General features: G+C 40.3%; 1 protein-coding gene across 3 annotated transcripts; it reads left to right on the forward strand.

Moving 5' to 3' along the window:
- The first annotated feature begins 4,293 nt into the window (after window positions 1-4,293).
- On the forward strand, window positions 4,294-23,013 carry LOC126876187 (serum factor response D-like). Of its 3 annotated transcripts, none has more exons than XM_050639038.1 (3): window positions 4,294-6,469; window positions 21,967-22,052; window positions 22,907-23,013. In XM_050639038.1, exons 1-3 carry the CDS (start codon window positions 5,520-5,522, stop codon window positions 23,011-23,013), a joined length of 1,143 nt encoding a protein of 380 aa, XP_050494995.1. In that variant the 5' UTR covers window positions 4,294-5,519. The 3 variants fall into 3 exon arrangements, 2 of the variants coding, with proteins under 2 accessions (XP_050494995.1, XP_050494996.1); XM_050639039.1 differs by lacking the exon at window positions 22,907-23,013 and adding an exon at window positions 22,142-22,878; XR_007693990.1 differs by lacking the exons at window positions 4,294-6,469; window positions 22,907-23,013 and adding an exon at window positions 21,075-21,300 and having other exon boundaries at window positions 21,967-22,184.
- The last annotated feature ends 1,238 nt before the right edge of the window (window positions 23,014-24,251 follow it).

Genomic DNA, 24,251 nt, shown 5'->3' on the forward strand with positions numbered 1-24,251 from the left:
GAATTTCTTGGCGAGAATGTCGGCTGATCGTTGTAAGGGAGAATCCTCATTTCATCATGAAATTGGTCCTCCGTCCTGATATTATTCGCGAGCGTTAGTCGCCGAAAGCGTCGATCTTGTGAACTCAGCATATAAAGGGCGAAGGCATTGATCACTTCGGGCATCGTTAGATCTTGCAACTTCATCTGCAGCATGGAGCGGAGGCGACTACCGTACGCTCCCGGGGATTCAGTCTCCGACGGTCGTTCTCTGGATATCCTTATTAACGCCGAAGCGGCTGTCTCTCTGCCACCAAAACGCGAAAGAAATTGTTCCTTAAACGTTGGCCAGGTAAGCTTTCCACCGCGCACCATTTGTGAAAGCCAATGCGCAGCAGGACCCCTTAGGGCGCGATTTAGAGCGGAAAGTAACGCACTATCTTGCATCGGGTGGTCTTTCAAAATCAAATCAGCATGAGAGCACCACGCGGATGGATCGGCGCCCGCACCTTCGGGGTCAAAACGTGGTAACGTTACATCCTTAGATTCCGTACTCGGTCTTTGCACCTCCGGTTTGTGCGCTAGCGTCTGAATTAACTCGCGCATAAGGACCATTTGCTCTTGTAGCACTTTAAACGGTTCTGATCCCACTTCTGATGTCGGGTCGGCACTGGGAATGGGGTTGTGGGCGTCAAATGAATCTTCTCGAGGATTAGCCATTGATACGGTACACACAGGCGTAGTTTATTACAATGATAGAATTATTACAGTCTTAACAATTGATCACGGCGGTTCGGCACTCGCGACACTAGTGACGATGCTCTCGGGCTCAATAACGAATCCGCGGTCAACGGGATGACAACAGAACGTAGTCACAAAGTCTAAGTCTGAGAATGATCACTGATCGCGAAGGCGTTACTCTTGGGTCGATGAGATCGCGAGCGAGAATGCCTTTCCCGTCCCGATGATGCCACACAGGAAAACTATAACGGGGTGTGTCTAAGGATACGAGATCATCGGATTCGTCGAGAAAAGCCTTCGTTCAGAAAGTGTTGCTGCTAATTGGTTAATCTCCATATCGGTGGTTAGAAAAGGATGCTAGCCGCCCTCGAGGGAAAGTTGCTAGTGGGAGACGCCGCTCGTTGAAAAATATGTCTCCCCTATCTTCCCGTAGTTGGGCCAAAAACTGTTTGTCTGTTTGAAGGACTTTAGTTAACTAAACCTTAAGATTTATAACGGGCCCTCGGGCTAGCCGAACATGTACTGCGGAGACGCATCGACATCTGGCAATCATCTTACTCGAAGAATAGGGTCTGCGTGTGGCGAGCCACGGGACAGAAACCGTTGGAATGTTTACTGTCGCGTGTCGCCACGAATATTTCTTTTAAGGAGAGCTATAGAATTACTCCATACCTTTGTTAGGCAAAGCGTTCATCCCTTGACCGCGGCTACGTTGGGCGACAGACTGTCACCTCGAGCCAAAGCTCACCGTCACTAATCTCGAACAATTACAATCGGATTGAATAACTACAATAGTTTAGTTACAGTTATAGTAGACTTTAGATTGCAATGTTGCGGGGCTATCCCAAGATTCCGGTGTCCTTTCATCTCCGACATATATTTAACTATATATATTAACTATATATTTTCCCTAGGAACAGTAAGATTTTAACGATACAACTTTATCAAGAGATCTTAATGTCATAAACGGTATCGAAACTTCGTAATTGATATTGTTAAGGAAGAAAATATTGGTAATCTCCTCAAACGACGAGCGCTTGATATTCACAATTAGAACTCGATATCTTAGCTTCTTATAATATCCTAATAAAATGTTATTTATCGATTACAATTGTCCTGTCGTATTTTATTGTGTTTGCTTTATAAATGTGAACTTTATTCAAAAAGAGTTCATCGATATAACGGTATTGAAGAGAACTACTCGAGAAACTATATCTAGCCCTTGGATGGAGGGATTGCTTGCTTCTTACAATCGAATAATTGGAGTGTAACTAGAAACACGAACGGTAATTTAGCAATGGAGAAGAACTTTAGAACGACAGCAATTTTCTTCTTGTTTCTTTGAGAAAGGCACCGTTCATTTTATGTTTGACGAGAATGGGGTTGTTGGACGAATTTGATTAGAAAGGAAAGATCTTTAACAAATATTCTTCCCATTGATACATTCCTATATTTTTTATTTAATTATTTGAAAATGCAATTTTGCATATACCTATGTGCAATTATATACTATAATCGCAGGCGTTTCTTTAAAATGATGTACTATTGAAACAAGGCAAAGTATCGTCGAATTCTTCTAGATTCAATTTCTCAAAAGAATGGCTCTATTGATTAACCAAACATAGTTCCCATAAGCATATACGTACTTCTCAGAAAAGATAGTTATATCTAGATCAATATTACTCCCCACAGTGACCTATATGTCAAAGAAAAAAAAGACACATCAAGTATTAAATCATACTACTATTACGTCCACTATCTCTACAAATCCTCCACTCTTGGAAAAGTCTATCTTATTCAAACGTAACGTAACTCAAATTAAATCTTTTCCATCATCATAAATACGAAACATTTATAAAATTATCATCTTCGATTATTTACTCAACATCTAGCTAACAAAATCTTCTCCATCGCCGTACCCCTTAATCCTGACCGCGTACAATTAACGTATGAATAGTTAATTTATTGAAATTTAAACGACCATTTTACGCTACTTGTACTCGAATGATTTTAGGATCTTGCTGTATCTCTTGCACAGTATTATACTGACAGGCGAGAAACATAGAAACGTAACTTCCGATCCACTGATTTACCCTAAACACACGATGATAGGTTATACGGTGGACGCAATACAGAAGCGTTTCCGATGCAATTCGAAGGTGCGTTGTTACAATGGAGTTCATCGATCCATAGTGACTATTTCCCCGCCAACTACAGCCTGTAATAACGGAATAGCCAATAAAGTATATCCTGTCGATTTAATCGTTACCCCCACGGTGCACCGCGCGCACGGAGATCGGATCGGTGATTTTCACGTGATGTTTCGCAAATCGTGAGGCGCTCGCGTGATTCGCGCGTTTTAAGCGTTCCCGCTCTTCCCGTCCGATAGAAAGAGAAAGGGAACAGGGGGTGGAAGGAAGAGGGAAGATACGTGATGCGAGTTCAACCTGCCGCGGGAACCTTTAAAGAAGGTCGGTGCAACGGGAGAGATGTAATTTTAATAAATTGGAGAACAAGTCATTGTAAAAGATTGATATTCAGATGTTGGAGATGCAGCAGATTTACAACTCGCTGGAATTAAGTTAGTTAAGGCGTTGAAAACCTAACGTCTTTTCAAAGGCGTTTGCCGCGTTTCTTTTCAAATCAAAATACATACATACGATACGTACAATGTATGCGCCTAAAGTTTTAAAGTTAATTTCTATTCAAGGAATGGACTGTTTTATTATAGATTTAGGAAATTGAAAAGAAGCAATTGCTTGTTTCTAAGAAAGAATCGCGAGAAGTACAGTTAGAAACTGTATTGTGAATCACTTTTCCTGGTTTCCGTAACGAGGAAGTGAAAAAAAAAACGCAGACAAGTCAGCGTTTACCGCAGCTAAATGGAAGATACGCAGGTACGAGTCGTTACAGTTTTGTCGTTGCAACGATTCCCGCTGCGTAATTTGATAATGAACAGTTGAAAAATAGCAGCGTTGTATCCGTACTCTTTAATATCCCATTATATGGAAGTTAACGACCGGAAAATACACCGCTCGACTACTTGAAGGAAGTAGCTCATGAGCAAGTCTTTTGTATCCTCGCAATGGTATAATTCCTGTAACGTCTCGTTCTCGGAGGATTTATTTCGTTGATTTGTACTTGTTTATTGCTTTTGTGTTTTCATGAATGGAGCATGTCGCATGCGAATCGTAATATGGTTTTAATGGCGTTTCGACTTCAATGATATCAGCGGCTGATTGCGCTTCCCGTAAGAAGCTTCCAATCATTATGTATTTTAGGAACAACAGATAAGGATATTTAGAGAACGAATTAATTATTCAATTGTTCGCGCAAGAAATACCTGTCTCTTTTTCGAAAGTTATAAATGCTGTTTTCAAAGAGTTCCTTAGCTCACCATAAACCAGATAAGAATCTTTGGTTCCATCTAGAAAAAGAAACCTTCAGATCAAACCGAAAGGGGTTCGGATTATATTTTCTAATCGTATTTGTATATTTCTTTTTACGGTCAGCTTGTCATCCACGTACAATCGAACAGAGAGTCCATTAATTATTTCTTTTCGACTTGTTTCAGGGGGAGCATCTCGGAAGCCATGCCGGCTGACGAGTTCGCTGGAAATCGAAACAGAAGCAAACCAAGACTGCAACCACCTTAACGAACCGCTATTATCACTGGCAAGGTCATCGGGCAGACCGGATCTAATCATGCTCACGCCGACCATGCTTCCTGTGCACTCGTTCCTCTTTCTTAACGACGTCAACCAGAAGATCGGATGGTAAAAAATTCGAAATCGAGTTGATTGAAAATCTCAAGGAATATTAAAAAAAAAATACGAATAAACAATTTGATATAGAAATCATCCATTTTGGGCAAAGAAAAGAAACAATCAGAAAAAGGAATAACCACAGAAGCTCTGAATTTCATTGCTTCCTAATGGTACTTCCTTGGATATTTTTACATTCTGGAGGCGTGAACGAACTCTGAAAAACAGAAACGACTTCTATCGGATGATCGAAAAAACTACCTGGACACTGAGTATAATTATTCACACGTGCGGATGCCATTTCCGGCATGTTTCTCCATGAAGAAGGTCAGCTTCAGTTTTTGCCACTTGTAGATAGAAGTTGAAGTGGCGGACGTCTTAACGAGGTTGCTAGAATGTCAAAGAAATAGATGAGGGAAATATTATGAAGATATATTTATGAATATCTAATTGAGCATTTAATTAAGAACTTAATCGAAAGACCAAAATAAGTTGGTTCTTGAGACCAAGTACCTATCTAAGTATAATAGTCTTTTGTACTTACGGTTTAGTAAGAGGACTCGAGTAAAACGATTACTCGTTAAAAGGAACAATAGAATAATCATGCCTCCGCAGACGGTGGTCTCTGCTTTCATGCCTTATCGCGGAGAATCTCAGCGAAAAAAGTATCCCGAAGCGTGAGCTGAAAGGTGGCTATGTAGGCTGCCTAGTGAATGCCGTCGCCATGGTGGAGCTGGCGTGTAGCAACTCCCTAAGTCCAGGAACCTAATCCCGCGTCAGAAAGACAAAATTCGCTACGGAGAAAAGTAAACAAAAATATATATATAGGAAAGAAGAGACAAAGATTAAAGATCGTTAAGAATTAAAGGTAATTTAATGATAAAAGAGAGAAAGAATTGTGTAAAAATTCTACTGGGAAAGAAAAGAAAGAAGAAGCCTCCAACGAGAAAGACGTGCTCAGAAGCGAGTCCCGCGTAGCGCCATGTAGAGGAGCAGGAAGAAGCGCAGTCTTCCTCAGGCATTCCAGCGTCGAGTAATGCTGAAGCATATCCTGATGGGGCAACCGTCGTCAGCGGGCTCCAGGCACCAGCACAATGACTACCAGGCGAGCTCGGGCTCGTTGCACGGCGGCCACCACCACCACCATCATTCTGGTCACCAACAGGATCAACAGCAACACCATCATTACAACCAAAACAACAACGTTCGTGGAACGACAGGGGGAAGCCAAGGATGGGGAGTCGACGTTTACGACTCGGTGGTCCATCAAAGAGCCAACGTGCATCAGGCTGCCACCACGCCATCTTCCACTCACAGACACCCTTTGAATCATTCTCAGTTGAGCGTGAACAATCTTTCTCAACGATTGAATCACTCGCACGCTCTTAATCTGTCCACGTTGTCCACGTCGAAGCATTCTGTGAACAGCGTCAGTCCTGTTGCCGGTGGGAATAACAATAACAATAATAATAATCTGTCGACTACATTGGGGGTGATATCCCCGGCGCCGCTGCACCAGGACAGCAGACCTAAAGCGAATGGAGGCTTTGATATCTCGAGACTGTCCAGATTACCCAGTCAGGCGACACCTTCGCCTGCACCTGCTCTTCAGGGTACGACTACCGGGGGACAGTTAACCGGTCCCGGTTCCACGGCGTACCCCTTGAACGCTTCCTGGTCGTCGTCCCTGTCAAGGAATCACAAGGACCACGAGGTTAGCGCGAAAGAGACGTTGACCAGTTTGGGTTTATTGTGTCTAGTGTCGTTGTTACTGGCGCTACTCTCGTTGATCTTCTTGCTGAAGATCTCACCGTTAACGGTGACGCCGAGTAGCCTGATCAGCCCGAAAGAGTATACGATTGTCTACGAGGTGACGTTAGCGCTGTGCGCACTCGCCCTCTCCCTAAACCTCTGCTGTCTCCTCATGTGCGCTATACAGTTCCTCTTCACTGTGAAACTCGTCAAGACTTCGTATCAAGGACATTGGTGAGTAGAGTTTTCGTTTTATACCACGCTGGGTAAATCTGTGATTCATAACGCTTTAAATACCTTTGTACATAATCCGTACTTTACTCAACCCGAAGGTCGAACAAGGTGTGAAAAATATATACGTTTAAAGTTTGTATCCTTAAGATACTGTTATCTTTGAAAATTCGGAAGTCAAACAAAATACACAAAGAGAAACTTCTAAAAGTGCAAATAAACGTTGAGATACAAATATCCTTTAATCCGAACTATACATATGATGGAAAGAGGACTCTCATAGTCATCCACATTTTCCCTCCTAAATGTCAACAGCATCCATATTTACATTGTTGCTGTTGTACATGTAACTTTTCAAACTTACTTAGGTATTGATAAAGAAAAGAAAAATAAGCATTTTCCTGGTAGCTGGGAATTCGCGGGATTCGCGGTCGAACGATGATTACCATTAATTTCTATAATCTGGCGACGCTATCCTCAATCATTATCCTTGTGCCGGAATATAAGTTCTCATTCGTCCATGCGTGGCCTATCTGTGTGCGTCTGGAACAAACGCAGTGTCCCGTATCCCGTGCGATATATCTGAGGCCTGTCTAGTGTTTCTTCTCACGCGGCCTGGAGGACGAAACGCAAAAATTCACATCCTGTACTTGACGTGCAAGCGTTCACCGACCGCGTGTCCCGTTTTTACTGATCAAACACGTGTCTGCAATCACAATACGATACTGTGTAGTGAGATGTATCCGTAAATGCGTATGTTTCATGACGCGAACCTTGAAAATGAAAATTACACTTTCGTTTATTCCTCGAGCGTCGTGCACGCAGGAAATCGTATAATAATTTTATTAGTAAGATTTTTTTTTATATAGACTACGCTATATTAATTTGTGACCAAGCTGAAAGATCGTGACACGTCCTTTGTGTAGAAATTGCAATATTCTCCGTTTTACCTAATAATTCTCCCAGCAAATTCAGCACGCACGTTCGCGAAAAATATTATCGAATACACACAGTGCAGTGCAGATCAAGTTACAAAGGGAATATAGATATGCTCGCCTCCCGTGACACGCAACTCGAAAGCGAAAATAAGGCTCGTTAAAGACGATACATACTCCTCGAGATGGGATCTGTGGTTTCTGCTCGGAAGTTCCCTTATCGTTGGTCAATCGGATTTCTTTTTTATCTTTTTCGTTGCCGACCGAGACAAAGTAAGCATCGCCGACTCTAATTACTAGCGAATGGAAACGCGCGTTAAGTTATGCAGATTGGCCGAAATCGTCGGCCAAATCACTGTGTGTTACGTCGCGTAACACTCTACCTAGCCGAGGCCACACACCGCGGGCAAGATGGCAACCAGATGTCTTCGGATACTCACTGCGTACCCTCAACAGTCTCAAGTACCTTCCATAAATCTCATAGATTTCCTAGTAAAGGTCCTTCAAACCAAACAAACGTCTGTTTCCGAAGAATTTCCAAAGACTATTGTCTACCACGGCGTGACAAGGGAAAGTTAGTTTTTCTCACGTACGCTGCAACTTTCCTCCCACTAACCACTTTCTTTCGAGGGCGGTTAAGACCCTTCGTGTGACCAATTAACAACGAAGCCTATTCCCTCACTCTCCTAACTAAAATCGTCACCAACAAATCCGATGGTCCCGTGCGCTAGACACACCCATCCTTAGCTTTCCTCCGAGACAGCATCGTCTCCCAAGACAGTACTGATTTTACATCCTTCGAACGGTCAACATCCTTCAACCGGGTATACACACCCGTAGATCAGTCACTCACTCATCTCGTACATACGCACCAGCGTAACTGTCTTCGTTATAAGTTGTTGGAATAAACGGTGAAATATAATTTACTCTGCTGTGTCATATTCATTTAACCACCTCTGTTATCTTAACCGAAACAGGGGAACGACTACTTCGCGGCGTCGATTCACCGAATCGTAGCGAGAATTTACGCCTCTCGCTGACGCGTTTTCCTCGCGACCGCGTCTCTCCGCGAACGGTCGTAACACTGTGATTACCCTCAACGGACACGCCGTTTTGAGTTTTCTCTTCGGTTCTTTAATTCCGTCCTTTTTCTTTCGCTCAGTTTTTTGGCCAGTGGCGGTCTTTTATCGCGTGGCGAGTTTGATTCGCGTGGGAAAATGTCGTGTGCTCTTCGGCAGATAGAAAGATCATTGTTTCTTAAAGCATCCAGACGTTGTGCGTGATTGGCATATTAAAGTTTCTTGCGAATGTTACCGTGTGACCATGTCTCCCTTGTGACCGTAATTGTGCAACGATGTTTTCCTGCAAATATTACCATGTAACAAGTTTTTCCAACGAATATTACTGTTCGATCAGGTTTTACTCGAATCTTGTTCTTCCCTTGATAGGGTCCTTTCCTTATATAGAGTGTCCCAGGATTTCGCAGTCAAATCTATGCCACTATATTCCACTGACTATTTTAATGTACCAAACTACGAAGATGCGGCTGATATTGTGCGTGTTGCGTTATTCCACAACTAGGCTTGATTGGCAGGCCATTGGAACGAGATTTGTTCAAGCTGTTCGAAATGTTGGAGAACGAGCCGTTAACATTGTAATGTATGCAATTACAGAGACGTATCGTAACTTTTGTTTCGAGAACAAATAACAGAGAAGAAGAGAATAATGAAGATTGGACACGGACGAAATTAGCTGTCGATCTTGAAACTCGTGCACTGCGATTTCAGATAATCAAATTAGCATAGAATGAGATTTGGGAACGGGCAGAGTATATTCCGGAGTTTGGATATATATATATATTTAGATTAAAGATTGGTTCTTTGCGAGAAACGTTTTTAAGCAACATATGAAATTCTTCGTCTATTTATAGTATATTTCATTTTACTATAGTGGGAGCAGTATTCTATAAATCGGTTTATAAGAGTGCGAATTTATTATCTTAACGCTAGCCTTGCTAAACCCGGTCAAATGACCGGTTTCAAAATTTAATTTGAAATTGTGCGTTCGTCGTTGTTTCTTTTCTTCCTCCAACTTTATGTAAATTCTTATATTATCCGACTAATCAATTTCTCAATTTTTGTTAACGTAAGAATCTACATAAAGTTAGAAGAAGAGAAGAAACAACAATGACTGTACAATTCTAAATTAAATGTTGAAACACGGCCTTTTGACCAGGCCTGGTAGAGTTAGTGTTAAATCATGCTTTGTAATTATTTATTTTGGCTGGTGGTAAGCAACGGTAACGCAAACACTGATCGAAGTAGACAGGTGTTCGTTAGACAGGTATTCAGGCCCCAGAATTTCCAGGTCACCGATTGGGGCCCCTGTTGTAAATTTCTGGTGATTCGCCCAACTATTGGTTAACTAAGAGTAAAGAGAAGAGGACAGTTTACATCTGAGCTACTGCTTCGATTAACCACATCTGGCAGAATGGCCTTTAGGGAAGAAAGTGTACCGTTTTCTGTGGTCGACCATCCTTTGTTTTCTTTTCTGAACAATAGATCTAGCTTAGACATTGATAACTAGCGGCTTATCGATCGTTCGATGACACAGGACACAGCCATTCTTTATGCTACATTATCACCACGACTAACTTTTACAGCTGTCTGCTAAGTTAATATTACCGGTTGTGTCACACTATCGCAGTGTGCCCAGAAGAGATAACCGGAGGACGATTAAAATTGCAACGTCACCGGACGCTTCTCGTTTCCCTTCTTTCTCTCTTTTCCTCGTCCTTTCGCTCAACGGTTGTTTCCCCTGCTTTGCCTCCGGGGCTTCCAGACAATTCAAGATTCTGCTGAATTGGAATGCTCGATTTTCTCCTAGAGAGCTGTTTAGCTAGAAGGAATAGTCCGAGTGTCGACGGGTATGCGAAGAACTGTCTTCTTGTGCTCTTAACCACTTAACTACGTTCGACGTGTTTATTCGTTATTGCTTGATTTTACCTGCTCACCCCATAGAGGCATTTTTGAAATTAAACTTTAAAAAGTTAAAAATTAATTGTTTCCAAAATGTTTTCAAATACTCCGAAGATCGTTGGATATTTTCGTGTTAAAATTAATAACAAAGTAAAATATACACAGCTGTATCCGTATTATTAACAATTAATTATCCTACGATATTTTTACGGGTTACTCGCGCTCCTGAAAAATTTCTACCATGGACCTCTCCCCCATATGTAAGGAAATAAACTCCGCAGTTAACAAATTAATTGTTTCCAAAATGTTTTCAAATACTCCGAAGATCACTGGATATTTTCGTGTTAAAATTACAAAGTAAAATATGCACAGCTGTATCCGTATTATTAATAATGGAGGCTGACTCCTACGATATTTTTCTACCATAAAAATTTCTACCATAGACCTCCCTCAAATGTAAGGAACTGCGGCATAAGTTCCCTAATAAACAATAGGAATTTCTGTTGTAAACTACAAATTACAAATTACGAAACCTTCCGCTCTAAAGTAACTAAAGATCACCAACAATTCTCCTTCGTTCTGAAACTAATTCTCCGACAATGGTGTTCCCTATGAATGAGTCAACTGGCAACGAAAGACCAAAAGCAAGAGGGTTCTCGGTCAGTGTCTCTGGTGCACGCCAGCTAGGAAGCCTTAGCCGAAGGTCGTCCGACTGAAGATAACAGCGAAGTCTGCAAAGTGGCATTGTTAGCGAAGGAGAAGGAGCCCTGGGGTGTGCAGACGTGCTCCGAAAGAAGCACGAACTTTAATGGTGGGTCCCAGTAGTAGACGGCCGTTCCTCTTCGCTTGCTCATTGTCACTCGAAGCTCGGTGCCCGTCCCTCCTTCCGTACCACGCTACCGAGTCTGAGACGCGAGGATGAAAGGAAAAAAAGCCGAAGTATGACACAGGTCCAACGACGACACCAACGACGACACCAACGACGGCGACGACGATCACAGAGACACGAGAAGAATGAAAGACAAGCGGCGCTGCTAAGTGGCGGCTCATTACTTAAATGGTCCGTGATAAGGGATCTCTGGTGCTGCTGGCGCGAACACGCTGAACAGCAGACTTTTCGAATAAAGCCACTTTTGGACAAAGTAGTTGCTGGCTCACGAAGTTTTCTTCTTTCGTTGTTAGATGGCGCGATCCTAAAGTAGGCGCGCATTTCGATCGCGGATTTCGACTTATTGGGGAAACAGGTTAATTGGATTATTACTGGAGAGACGTGGATGGATGAACGTTTTCATCGTTTCGTTCAATGACGGGTGGAACGCGTGAAAAGAGTTCGTAAGGTTTAAGCTGGGTGAGAAAATACAGCTTTGAATTTCCTATAAATGAGAGTTTAACAACGACGTGTCAAACACGACGCATGGAGCATTTGTACTAAATTTCTTATTAAATCTTGTTAATTCACTAGCTAAAAAACCAACTATCACATCGAACATGATACGACCAATAAAAATAAAGATATCGATACGAAGAATACGAAACGTAGATTCTTATGAATATGTGCGTTTCTTTAGGTGTATCGCTCCTCCAAACGACAATTCGCCGAAACACATATCAACTTTAACCAATGTATGAGAAATCGTCTCTAGCGCGTTTTTATGCCAAGATGAACGCTACTGTGACCCCGAACGAACCGTGAAACTGAACGATTCGATCTGTCATTGAAAACGCCCATCGGTCGCGAAAGTCTTGTTCGTTTTTCATCGACGGCCCGGTTTAACGTTACACGCGTGTCTGGTTTCTGTTCACGGGCGGTTCTTCGTGCGTCAGAGCGTCCGAGCATACGCGTGCACCCGTTCGTCTTTCCACCAGAAAGAGAGAAGAGGGCTCTCTGTCGTGGCTGTTGGCATTCCACGCCTTCGAATCCGGCATTTCAAATTTTTTCACCGACACAGGGCACTACGGAACGGGAATAAATTTGGCGGGCCGTGACTGCGCCTTAATATTCCAACAAGCAGACAGAAAAATAGAGAAAGAAACGGGCACTCGCGTGTCTCAATGCTTGTAATTTATTTTTCGATTAATTCCCAATCACCAGCCGATAATTTTGATGTTTCCAGCTGATGATAAATCGAAAAAGTGAATAGAGGACTTCCAGTAGAATTTGCGTGATTCATTCTTGGCGTTGATTGGCGTGAATTGTTCGTCAAGACGTTATTTTTCCAAGGGTATAAAAATCTGTCAGTTAGGTGGAAACTATCAATTTGTATACGAAAGATACGATCGTATTTGAAGATTGTATCGTAGTCATCTGATTTATCGTGCAAATTTTGCACGTGACACTCTATATTAAGTTTGTTGTAGCATTAATTAATCACAGAATGTTACAAGAAAACAAATTTGGTTTGGCAAATATAATGGCCGATGTTATGTAGATATGTGTGGCGGATCGGTATCAATAGGACGCCGACAGGTCGAGCCGCGGGTACCAACCGCCAACACTAGAGGGCTACGACGACAACGAGTCTGTCTGTCTAACTCGCTAGTGGTCGAATATACGAGCGATTGATATAAATACCGCACCTAGCGAGACTCGCTCTACGTCTAAGGCAGGGACTACCGGGCATAGCCTTACTGACGAGTCCACCGGTAGTCCCGGGACGAAACGCTCTCTCTCTCTCTTTTCTTCCGTCACATATGTAATGTTCGAATTTGTAAACTATTAACTTTTTCGACAAGGAGGTATAAGGAACAAGTTAAAGTAGACGTCATGTTATGAATCATCTGCGAGATATAGAAGACTTCTTTTATGAGGGATCAACACCTCGCGAAGTCAGATTTTATTTATAACATACTTTACGATTTTGATTTATTTGTTTGAGGTGGTATGTCGTGATAGGGTCGGAAGGAAAACTCAGATTTCTTGAACGATAAATGTTTATTCACTCTAATGTCAATGAGTACACTTGATGCAGGATTCGCGATTGTATTCGGTTCGCGAATGCGCGGTTATTAGATAGAGCTTGGATAGCTACGATTCGAGATACGCTGCGAGTGCGGACAATGATTGCACGAGATGTCGAGAGCTTAGATAATTATTCGGCTCGAACCGTGTAAGTATAACGATCGTGATATACTGCGGTAACTCGCGGTAATAGACTGACATTTTTGTCGCGATGCTGCTGCGGAGGAAGACTCGTTGGGATGTGTCTAAGGATGCGAAGGCATCGGATTCGTTGAGAAAAGCTTTGGTTCGGAAAGTGAGGGAAATGTACGTTAATGTTTATTGGCTAATTCGTGTTGGTCGTTAGAAAAGGATGCTAGCTGCCCTTGAGAGGGTGTTGCTAGCGGGCAGCGTCGTATGTGAGAGATAGCAGATTTCTCGTGTGTCCCCGTGGTAGGTGGTCGACTTCGAGACTGATAAACAAAGACTGTTTGTCTCTTTGGAGGACCTTAGCTAAAATAAATCCTAAGATTTATAGCGGTCCTTAGGCTAGCTGGAAATATTCGGTACGAATGTATCGACATCTGGCAATCATCTTGTCCGCAGGTATAGGGTCTTTGTGTCGTGCGTCAAGCGACGTAAACTGTTGGGAAGTTTACTGTCAAGTGCCGCCACATGTTCAAGGAAAATGTATCTGCAGCCGGTTATAGCGGTATTTACGTTACGGATGATCTATGGGAAGATTCACACGAACAAACCTTTATGGACTAACCAAATTTATTTTGTTATTAAAAACGATCTACAGAACCGATCGACGACTGGTGTTCAATTTAAAAATTGCTTCTCTATAAAAGCAAGAAATCTAATTTACATCGTGTTTTCATCTGTCGCCTCCATATACATCCTGGTGGCAATAAAATTCTGAATTTACGAGAAATCCGTATTTCGACTTAAGCTTATCGATGTTACCGACTGGACAAAGCCTTCGAGAGTTTAAATTAACCGATCGACCCTTCGTTGAAAGGACGAGCAAGTGCCAGGAAACTATCGCGGGAACGCTCGTAAAAGCGCGCAATGGTTCGGCGTGGTAACCTAGGAAGAGGAACAGGTGCGACTGAATCGTAACGGTTGTCGTGGCCCCTTTCAAACGATCCGTGGCCACCCTTCAGTTTCGGCGTCATTAACCCTTCCCTTCTTTCTTCCTGGTTCACTTAGAAACGAAGAAAATTCCGGAGGTAGTTTGCTCTTAGCAGCTGCCATTTTTTTTTCTTTGTTTAGTCGACACGAAGCATTTTGGAGAATTTCTGTGATTGCATCGCGAAGGTACAGAGAATAAGAAAAAGCGCTCTTTGTTCGTTGACGACTTTCTGTCAATTAGAAATAAGAGTAAACGGCATAACAGTTTTCTTCTTTGCCACTGTATACGTAATTTTTGTTAGACTTTAACAACTCGTATTTTTCGTGAGCAAATACTGTCGAGTGGTTATACACTGTATATGTGAAGCTTCGTTTTCTTCGCGCGAAATATCCATGTTGTTCTTTCTATACTTGTGTTCATATATCATGACGTTCAGCCTACACGTGCCCGAGAATGTAATGTAACAGATAATTGGGTTCGAGCTGTAAATCTTTCATTTGCAGCATGACGCGAATCTAACAACACTTCTTTCCTTGTTCAGATCATGAATATTTTTGTCGCGTGCAGGTAGAATCATATGTCTAGAGTATCCACGGGTTTCGTGTTTACTTATTTCTTTAACTAACTTCGGTTTTAACCAACTTCCTATTAACCAGCAAATTAATCAAATACTTTCAGAATCAATGACAAGAATATACCGAAAAGTGTCGAAAGAATTTTAAAGGTACAATCATTTTCCTAAAAGTTATCTTGAGACGTATTGTATCGTTAGTCTCATAGAGTTAACCACTTTTCTCTAGAATAATACTCGAACACAGCTGTAGCTTTCTATAAATTTCCTCGCTATTCGATTGAATTTCCCGAGATCGTTTCCAATGACGAGGTCGCAGCAGTTGTTACGAAGAATATCGGAAGAGCGAAGAACGCGTATGTGTGTCTGATCCATCATTCACGATAGTCTCTACGGTCCATGCGTATGATCCATCATCTGCGTAACCATTTTACAATCCTCACCGTGGAAATGCCGATCCGCGATGCTATTCTCGCGCGCACTCGACCGCTTAAGAGTGTCGTGTAAAATTAAGGTAAAAAGTAAGGAACTTGTTAATTTCCGACAAGGAGATAAAGTCCTTTTTATTTTTTAGTCAATTTATACAATTTTTTCGGTTCGCGATGATGTACTTTCGATATTTGGATTAGTTAAGAATTTTTTTATTAGACTGACTGGATGATTTTGAAGGGAGAATTTATATTCTTCCATTCGTTGGAGTGGGAGAAGGTTTTGTTTATACTTAGTGTAAAATTCGGAGAACGGCTGGAGTGATCGAATGCCACTCAGGCGGCTGAGAACGGATGCTGACCGGACGGTCACACGCGATAAGGCGTTCGGAATTTCGGTTTGTTATATACAGCTGCTCGAATTTCGTCTGTGACAAGAGCATCGTCCAAAGACGTTTCCATCATACACAAATAACTTTGTTTTTCTTCTTGCAGTCGGAAGCGTGGAGAATTCGATGTTTCTGGCTGATCTGTTGTTTTATCATTTGCGCGGCATTTTTTCGCGGTTAGAAGAAAGATGAGATTAATATCTTTGTGGTATTTTGATACTTATCGATCTGCCGATAATGTCGGTGCTGGTAGGGGAAAGCGTGGTTGAGAAGAAGCGCGCTTTTTCGATAAATTATGAATTATGGCTAACGGTAATTCACGCAATTTACATAATCTAGATGGAACAGACGCTTTTCAAGATCGCTTGTCGACTCATTTATGTTTATAATTTTCAGGAGAAGAAAATCTAAACCTTGAATATATTCAATTCGAATATGTACTGTAGCCTAAATTCGGGTCTTTTTTCGACTTTCAACGATATAGATTTTGTCTCGATTGACTTCCTGCCGGTTTACGTGCTTTTATTCTTACTCCTTCTTCTTCTTCCGGTGTCCAATGATTCCTTTGAAAATCGACGCGGTTAGTACCGAAGCGTACGCTTCCGATGCGGAAAGTACGCGATCGAAGCGCGTGGCTTCTGACCGGAAGCGTAGCCTTGCAAACGCGATTAGATTGCATTAGCTACGAGACTGAAATTAAATCTCGAGTCGGAATTGTATTTAATTTTCTTCGGGAAGTTCAATGCCGGAATCGAAAATTGGACGATTGAATAGGGATTCCTAGTTGATTTTAGACGTCCCTCTTCCTGTAACTCCCACCGAACTTGCATTGGGCGTTGTTCGTAGGCTTGTCGTGCGGCAAACCGTTTCGCAAGAGCTTATTTGCATTTCCTCTAACTGCGGTTCGCATAAGACGCGTCAAAGGAATATTGACTACTATCTATTAGGTCAGATTTTTTCACTATTTTCTGCTTCTCGTAGGATTGTAATGTTACAGTACCGGTAACACGAAGCTTGATCTACGGCAAATAATAAAATATCTTTGAGATTAAAAAATATAAAGATTTGGAAATTAGGACATTTGAAAGTTTGTACTTACTCGACTGAATTGCTATTAAGTGACGTTTAAAAATTTTAATCACAAGGTTGAAAGTAATATAGTTAGTAATTCTAACGAACACCTATCCTCAGATAGATTGGTATACACACGCGAGTCGACCGTATTCTCCGGAAATGAAAACAACTACATCCCTGGAACCTGGAACACGTGATTTTCCGCATATCCATTAAAGCAACATCGGTCAGTGACTCGTCTACGGTGCAGTCGCTAGACTCAATTAATGACCACGTTCTGGTCGTAAATATAGAAAAGGCAGCGAGATATTTTAGTTTGTCGGCTAACTGCGCTGAGGTTGGGTCAATGTTTCTGTGGATTTCATTTACCTCTTCCGGCCTCCTTATATTTTCTGAATTCTTACAATTTCCGAGATACCAGTTCATAGCAAATTGATTCTTATTATGGCGTAGGATATAGTAAATCTTATTGTCTAAAAATACAGGAAAAGATTTCATTTTAGATGATTATTTCATTAAAAGATTATTATTTTTTTTAACATTTTATTCAAGCGTTTCTTAAGACATTTGTTCAAAGAGATGTCAGGTTATAAAAAATTGAATCAACCTTCCCAAAGCTCCTTAACCTCTTGTTATTTTTGATAAATCAATAGTGTTACGCCATGCGGCTTGCCATAGATTATATTCTTAACTGTCGGTCGCGGCACTATAATGTCGCAGACGGATCGTCGCGGCTGCCCGGCAAAACAAACATTGTAGTGGCAAGCGCATGGTTCATTAAGCAGGGCGACCTCCAGAAACGTCGATTCGTGGCCGTTATTTTATCTGGCGTAAAAGAATGTGGCGTGATCCGAAGGTAGTGGGGGTCGCCTTCCAGAAAAAATCAGAACGTTTCGAGAAGCCAAACAGTCAACACATATCTTATATCGCGCATTACGTAGTCACATTTCTTTTTGTTGTTCCATTTATATCTTTCTAGTTAATAAGTTGTTGCAATAAACATTAATTTAGTTGTGTTAATTCTGTGAAATTTCATTGAACTACCCTTATTATCATAATCGAAATAAGGGAATCGATCAGTTCGTGGCGTCGATTGTTTAATCGTAACGAGAACTTACAACTCTCGTTGACGTGATATCTCGCGATCGCGTCTCTCCGCGAATGATCGAAACAAATAGCATTACGCAATATATACCGTGTGATTTCCCTAGACGATCTAGTAGCACTCTTCTTTACAACCTTCTTTCAAAACGAGAAACAAGAAGAGGATTTACCAAATATCATTGTCATCGAAGCGCAGAGACGCTCCGGTGATTCTTATCTCCATTCATCTCTCCGAGTGAAACTATTTGACGTCGCCTTGAATAGGCTCAGACAGTTTTGTCGGGGGTCCGTGTCGTCGCCTGTAGCCAGCTCGCACGATCGTGAATGGAAAGACTCGTATAAAATCAAAGGGCCGACAGACTCTTCCTGCTTAGACGAGATCAATGAGATCTCGTTCAATAGAGAAGTTACCTTCTCGACCGCCGGCGCCGTATTACCCTTCAAAGTCACCGGAAAGTCATATAAGCCAACTGATGCAGCCTAACCTTTATCCACAGATAAAATAGGTTTCTCTTATTCCATCTGAATTTCTAAAGAAACCAAGACTTGATTTCAGTCTGGTTAAAAGCTTCGCTCGATTAAAGCTGTTTTTCAAGCAATAACCTACTTTGTGAATTTCATGCACGCGAATCCAAGTATGTATGCGGCAGAAATGAAGCTTTCGTGCATGTCTAATTGTAAGTTGATGCGAAACAATGCGCATGCGCCGAAATCCCATCACTTTGCGGACCCACATTGTGCCTTTTATTAAGGCGCCTTGTTTGTTTACTCTTCTCGAGCTAATTCTTCACTATTATTATCTACATTATTTTCACTGGCTAACAACTGGTTGGCCTGCAATTGACGAACCAATACAAATTTTTCGTTACGTGCATATATTCGAAAGAATTCGAAATTAAATTATCATGTATTACGGGCAGTTACGATAGAGTGACACAAAGCAATCTGTGTTTGAATGCCTCCACTCGTGGACAATATCGATATAACCTAAATGCGATAAATCGCGAACGTTTGATTCGACTCATGGGAAATTTACGCGTTTTTGAATCGTTCCGAGTCGCACGCGAAATGCAGGTCAGAGAACCGTCTAATATTTATTGTTGAGATCGTGGGCTTGATCTTAATGGCGCGGCGGCACGCGATTCTTTACCAACTATGCTCCTTAACTCCAGCTCTCGACCTTCTTCCCTATTCAACTAGCTCGAGCAGTGAAATTGACTCTGCATGCCTGTGATTTTGGCAGGGAATGGGAGTCGAGTTCGTAGTGAATGCACATTGTGTATACGTGTTTTAGGTGGTTTGTGTGAGTTTGTTGCGGAGATTCGAGACATTTATTTAACCTCTTTATCATATTCGAGCCTGTGCGATATAACCATATCTTAAATGTAATAAGTTTTATTTTTTATTGCAAAGTTCTTGAAATATATAATGCACACAATAAGTGTATAATATTTTATATATATAAATTATATTTAAGAAGTTTGGGATAGTTTAAAGATGAAATAAATTGCTTTTTAAGTTTAATCTCTTACTTTCGACGAAATCAAGTTTCTCTGGAATTTGGTGGAGTTTAAGATTTGATATCGGTGTCGTAGGAGTTATGTGACACTTTAAGGTGGAATAAATCTAGCGAGGAGTTTAAGGTGCGGCAAAGGAGCGTGGAATGTTGCAATAGAAATTTATTGCAGTGTTAGTGCATTGGTAGATTGATCAAATTTACGTGTAGCGTGGGTAACCAATGGTAAATATTTTGCAATGTGTATAATTTCTCAGTAATCTGAGGCTTATAAAATCTATTGACAACTAATAGAAATTGTTGATTTAACAGATCAATTTTAAATTCCTCGTTAATCTAAATTTTTTTAATCCTATTTACAGCTAAACCTTACGACGAAAAATTAACGAAGTGGAATAAAAATGGCATTGTGATTCTTCTCGTCGTGTATTGGTGTCACATCAAATTTAAGAGACAGTTTTACTTGCGGATGCTGCGTGTTACGTTGGTGAAGTCGACGAAAGCGTAAAATAGGAGCTCGTCCGAAATACACTAACGCGGAAGGTTAAATTTAACGGAAAAGGCTGAGAAATTAGTTTAGAACTCGAAGTTTCATTGGTACGACGCTCTTGAAACGCATTCAAAGAGGTCGGCGACCTCGAAAGGGGATGAACGCAACTGTTTCGTGGGAATTTCTTATTGTGGCTTATTTGGATGAAGCTACTTTAAAATCAGCGCTGGATTCGTCTGTATTTTGCCCGGAAATCATAAAATGTTTAGGCCAGGCGACTCCATGTACAGAAAATGTTATGTCCACTTTTTACGTCCGTAGAATTCAACTCTTTACTACTATGCACTTCTTCTCCAAAAAAATATCGCGTTTCAATATTAAAAAAGTTTCAATAATATACTATCCATTAGAAGAATGATAACATGATAACCGTACAAATTATTAGTATTAACAAATTCTTATTGTCGTATAGAAATGCCAACTATTGCTTCGGTAAAACAAACAAAGGAATTTTACAGGTAAATTTTACAAATTACAAGTCATCTTATAACGCAAAATACGACGTATAAAATTGTCTCAATTTATTAATAGTATTAATAAATTATTATGGTAAAAGATGCAGGAATCTTAGCCTCATGAGAAATTAGAGATGAAAATGAGTGGGAAAAGATTAATCACTGGTCCTCCTAAAAAGATGCAGTCCCATGGATGGATGGTTGTGCGAGTATTAAAGCAGCGCAAAACCGTTCCCCGAATTCTCATCCCGGACGTCGTACGACCGAAGACAAAAACAACTCACTCGAGGGCATTGCGGAGAGACATTCATCGAGGACACAATAGTATTATTCCAGGAAGTGCTAGTTCTTCCTAGATTCCGGTTACAATGTTCTTAACGCGTGGAAATTAATCTTGACCAGGAAACATCTATAACGGCATGTATTTTCTGCCGTGATTGTAAATCTGTTTGGAACATGCAGTTTGTCCGTTAATCTATGCGCTGTTGTTCAATTGAGTCAATATTATTTGTTGGTAGATTAGTATGTGCAAGAGCGCTCTATCCATTATTGACCAATTCGAGCACGTATTGGTAAATTTCACACCGGCAATTACGGTGAAATCGTTCGTGGTCGCTGGAAATTAGCAGTATCGTTTGCGGTCGTGAGCTGATTGACACTGCGTGAGCGGGGAATTATGTGAAGCAGCTTTGCTTTGTCGTTTCATGCATTTAATAGGTTTACGGCGGTGGACAGAGTTTGTAAAAAATGAAGACAAGGTAGAAAAAGATTATTTTTCATTTTTTACTATTAGATTATTTTCAAAGTGATCTTTTCAGTGAAATATGATTGACAAAAAATAAGATCTATAATTGAATCATTATAGAAAATAGAATAATGTTGATAATAAAGAAATAAAAATCAATTATAGAATAACATATAATAATAATAATAACAATAATGTGGATAGACTTTATGTTTACTTTTATATGTATAATGATACTGTTTGATCCTTGAATTAAAGTTAAGATTAACGTTGCGATTATGATTATCCTTTGTCTGACTAAATATATTTGAAGTATCAATTACAGTAGAATTTTTGAAAGATTCTTGGCTGTTAAACAAAAAACTGGTTCCTTTATTGTTAGGGAAGTGATACATTTACACTGTACATGAGAGTGTGTGTGTAAGGGTTAGAGGGCGTCAAGGACTTAGTGGGGACAAAAGACTGTTGCCAGATGTTAGAAGAATCTAGGATAGTCGGTTGGCGACCAGCGTGCGTGCAAGACGTTCTTCAGAGAGTAATATAGATGTATAACTGTTGTGTGGGAAATATAGTCAATAATTTGTATTCCCAAATCCTCGAATTTCCTTAACATTTATATTTCGCTCAATTATCATAGAATCGTGAAACTGACTTTCACTTCAAATTTTGTCTGTTTCAGGAGTAACAAGTACCTGCAAAAATCATCCATCAGCCGGATATGTGCTGTCGGAGGGTTTTTCATTAGCATTCCCGTCTTTCTAACTGGTAAGAACCAATTCCTTCAATTCTGTCAACTTTAACCTTTTGAAAGATACTAGTACATAAGTTATACGTTTAATTTTTCTTGAATTCAGGCATGAATCTAAAAGATACTGTGAACTATCTCTGAGTGTATGAAATCAGTTTAGAAATCTAATGGAAATAAAGTTAATTTTAACGCCGAATAGTCATTATTTTTCTTAGAAAAATAAAAATGATCGTCTTTTAGGGAAGTTTTAACAGATTAATTTATAAAGAGCTGAAACAGAATATTCATGTCATGCATGAATACGGCTGGTGGATGGATCGAGATCTAATCTAAAGTTTACGTTGTGTCATGCTAGTTTACACAGCTATCATTCGCTCGATCGATCGTTAAGCTGTTGAACTCGATTCAAGACGGACATTTTGACTCTGTTCAGAAGAAAACTGCGTTTTAATAAATTTGACGGAATAGAAATTATGATAGACTACAACGTTTTTTTAATTATATCATAAAATTTATTTATTTTTTTTTTAATGTCATGTTAGAAACTTCAAATACTGTCCAAAACTTCGAACGTAATCGTTTTAGAAATTTGTAAATTACTTAACGACCAAAAATATTGAATTCTCTATTGTCTGAAGATAGATTCTCTATAATTTAAGTAATTTATTCGTCGAGAATTGATATATAAAGACTTAAATAATAAATTAATTGAAAAATAATTTGCGACTAGTATTGAAAATTTCAATGAAAAGCATATGTATATAGTTTACGCTTCGAGAATTATATGTATTGAGAATATGTATTTGCGCTGATTCTTTGTCCCGCTTGTTATGGCATACGTGTTATAATAATCCTTTAACAATGCTTTCAGGTATGATATTGTATACATTCATCCAGTTTCATTCGACGCCGGTGTCACGTAAAATGGATACTTGGGTTGCGAGAGAAAAGAAAGCTGAGTCGCAGCCCAACTATTAATTCTCTTTTATCGAACTTTATTATGACTTTGGCACTTACAGTAGAATAATGTTGAACAGAGAAAGGGGTGTTGTACAAGAACAGTAACTAGAACGAGAACTCCCCGGGCTGGATGAAGTCTCGGCTTATATACACCCTGGCTTGGGGATGTTGGGGGGTTTGGTGTGGATTCCAAGGAGTCCGAAAGTCGGGGTTGGGGCCTTATCTCTGATGGGGACTAAGATGCGTCGCGGCGTTGGCGTCCGACAGTCGGGAGTCGATGTCTTTTCTCTGAGAGGTAATTGGTGTCACACCGGCAGTCGTTACGTCGGTTTTCATAGGCCTTGGCATCGTGTTTTGTGAATGCGCAATGGTCCATAACGTCTTCGTGTGGCAGAGGGTAAGAACATATCGCTATTAAAAAAGAAAACGAACACGTTCAAACACGTCTAAATCATCTTTTATGTGTATTTTACCCGGAAATCATTTTATCGTGAAATTTTGTTTTTCAGAGTTACCATAATTTATCTGGTAAAAATTTTTCTGAAATCAATTGCAAGCTTTTAGGAAACCAGGATTTTTCACATTTTTAAGAAGCGTTATAATTATATTGCTGATCTTTATACGTTCGTGCGAAATTGAAAAGTACGCAAATGGCGCAAAATGCATAAAATGCGCTAAAATATACGTATATAAGAAAATAAATCTCGATTAAAATTTTATTTCTTTGATTATGTTCGTAAAACTACAAACTTGTATAAAAATACGCATTCTAGTTATAAGTGTTAAAACATTCGATCTAGTCCTTATCACATTCATGAAAACCTCCATTTAACCATTCGTTGTATCAACAAACATTCATATGCAAAACTTACCACCTACCACATCCTCCGCGTATTAATATAATCCCCTTTTATAAATTATACACTTTAGAGTGGACTGGTTGGGTCAGAGTGATATAAGCTTACAAGTTCTCGAGGAGTTCTACCGAAGTTACATTTACGTTTGCATAATTTCACCGAAAAAGATACTCTGTAGAATGACAGGTTCGTTTGTTTATGTGATCCGCGATCGCAACTATTTCAAGGGGATTTTATAAATAACCATACACACGATGTTCAGTGTATTTTCGTATTCTCGTTTATTTTTGGGAGATTTGTAAAACTGTTGAACAAAATAATTGAATAACGATTATATTTGCTGAGAAAAAGTCTTTTTCTCTGTACCCCTCCTTCTACTTCAAGCATGTAGTATTGACA

Source organism: Bombus huntii, unplaced genomic scaffold, assembly GCF_024542735.1.
Source record: "Bombus huntii isolate Logan2020A unplaced genomic scaffold, iyBomHunt1.1 ctg00000067.1, whole genome shotgun sequence".
NCBI lineage: Eukaryota > Metazoa > Arthropoda > Insecta > Hymenoptera > Apidae > Bombus > Bombus huntii.

Bases quoted from the DNA above. Each gene is read 5' to 3' on its own strand.
- LOC126876187 (XM_050639038.1), top strand. From the start codon at position 5,520: ATGCTGAAGCATATCCTGATGGGGCAACCGTCGTCAGCGGGCTCCAGG. The intron at 6,470-21,966 runs GTGAGTAGAGTT...TGTCTGTTTCAG, and splicing joins ACTTCGTATCAAGGACATTG to GAGTAACAAGTACCTGCAAA. The intron at 22,053-22,906 runs GTAAGAACCAAT...CAATGCTTTCAG, and splicing joins CATTCCCGTCTTTCTAACTG to GTATGATATTGTATACATTC.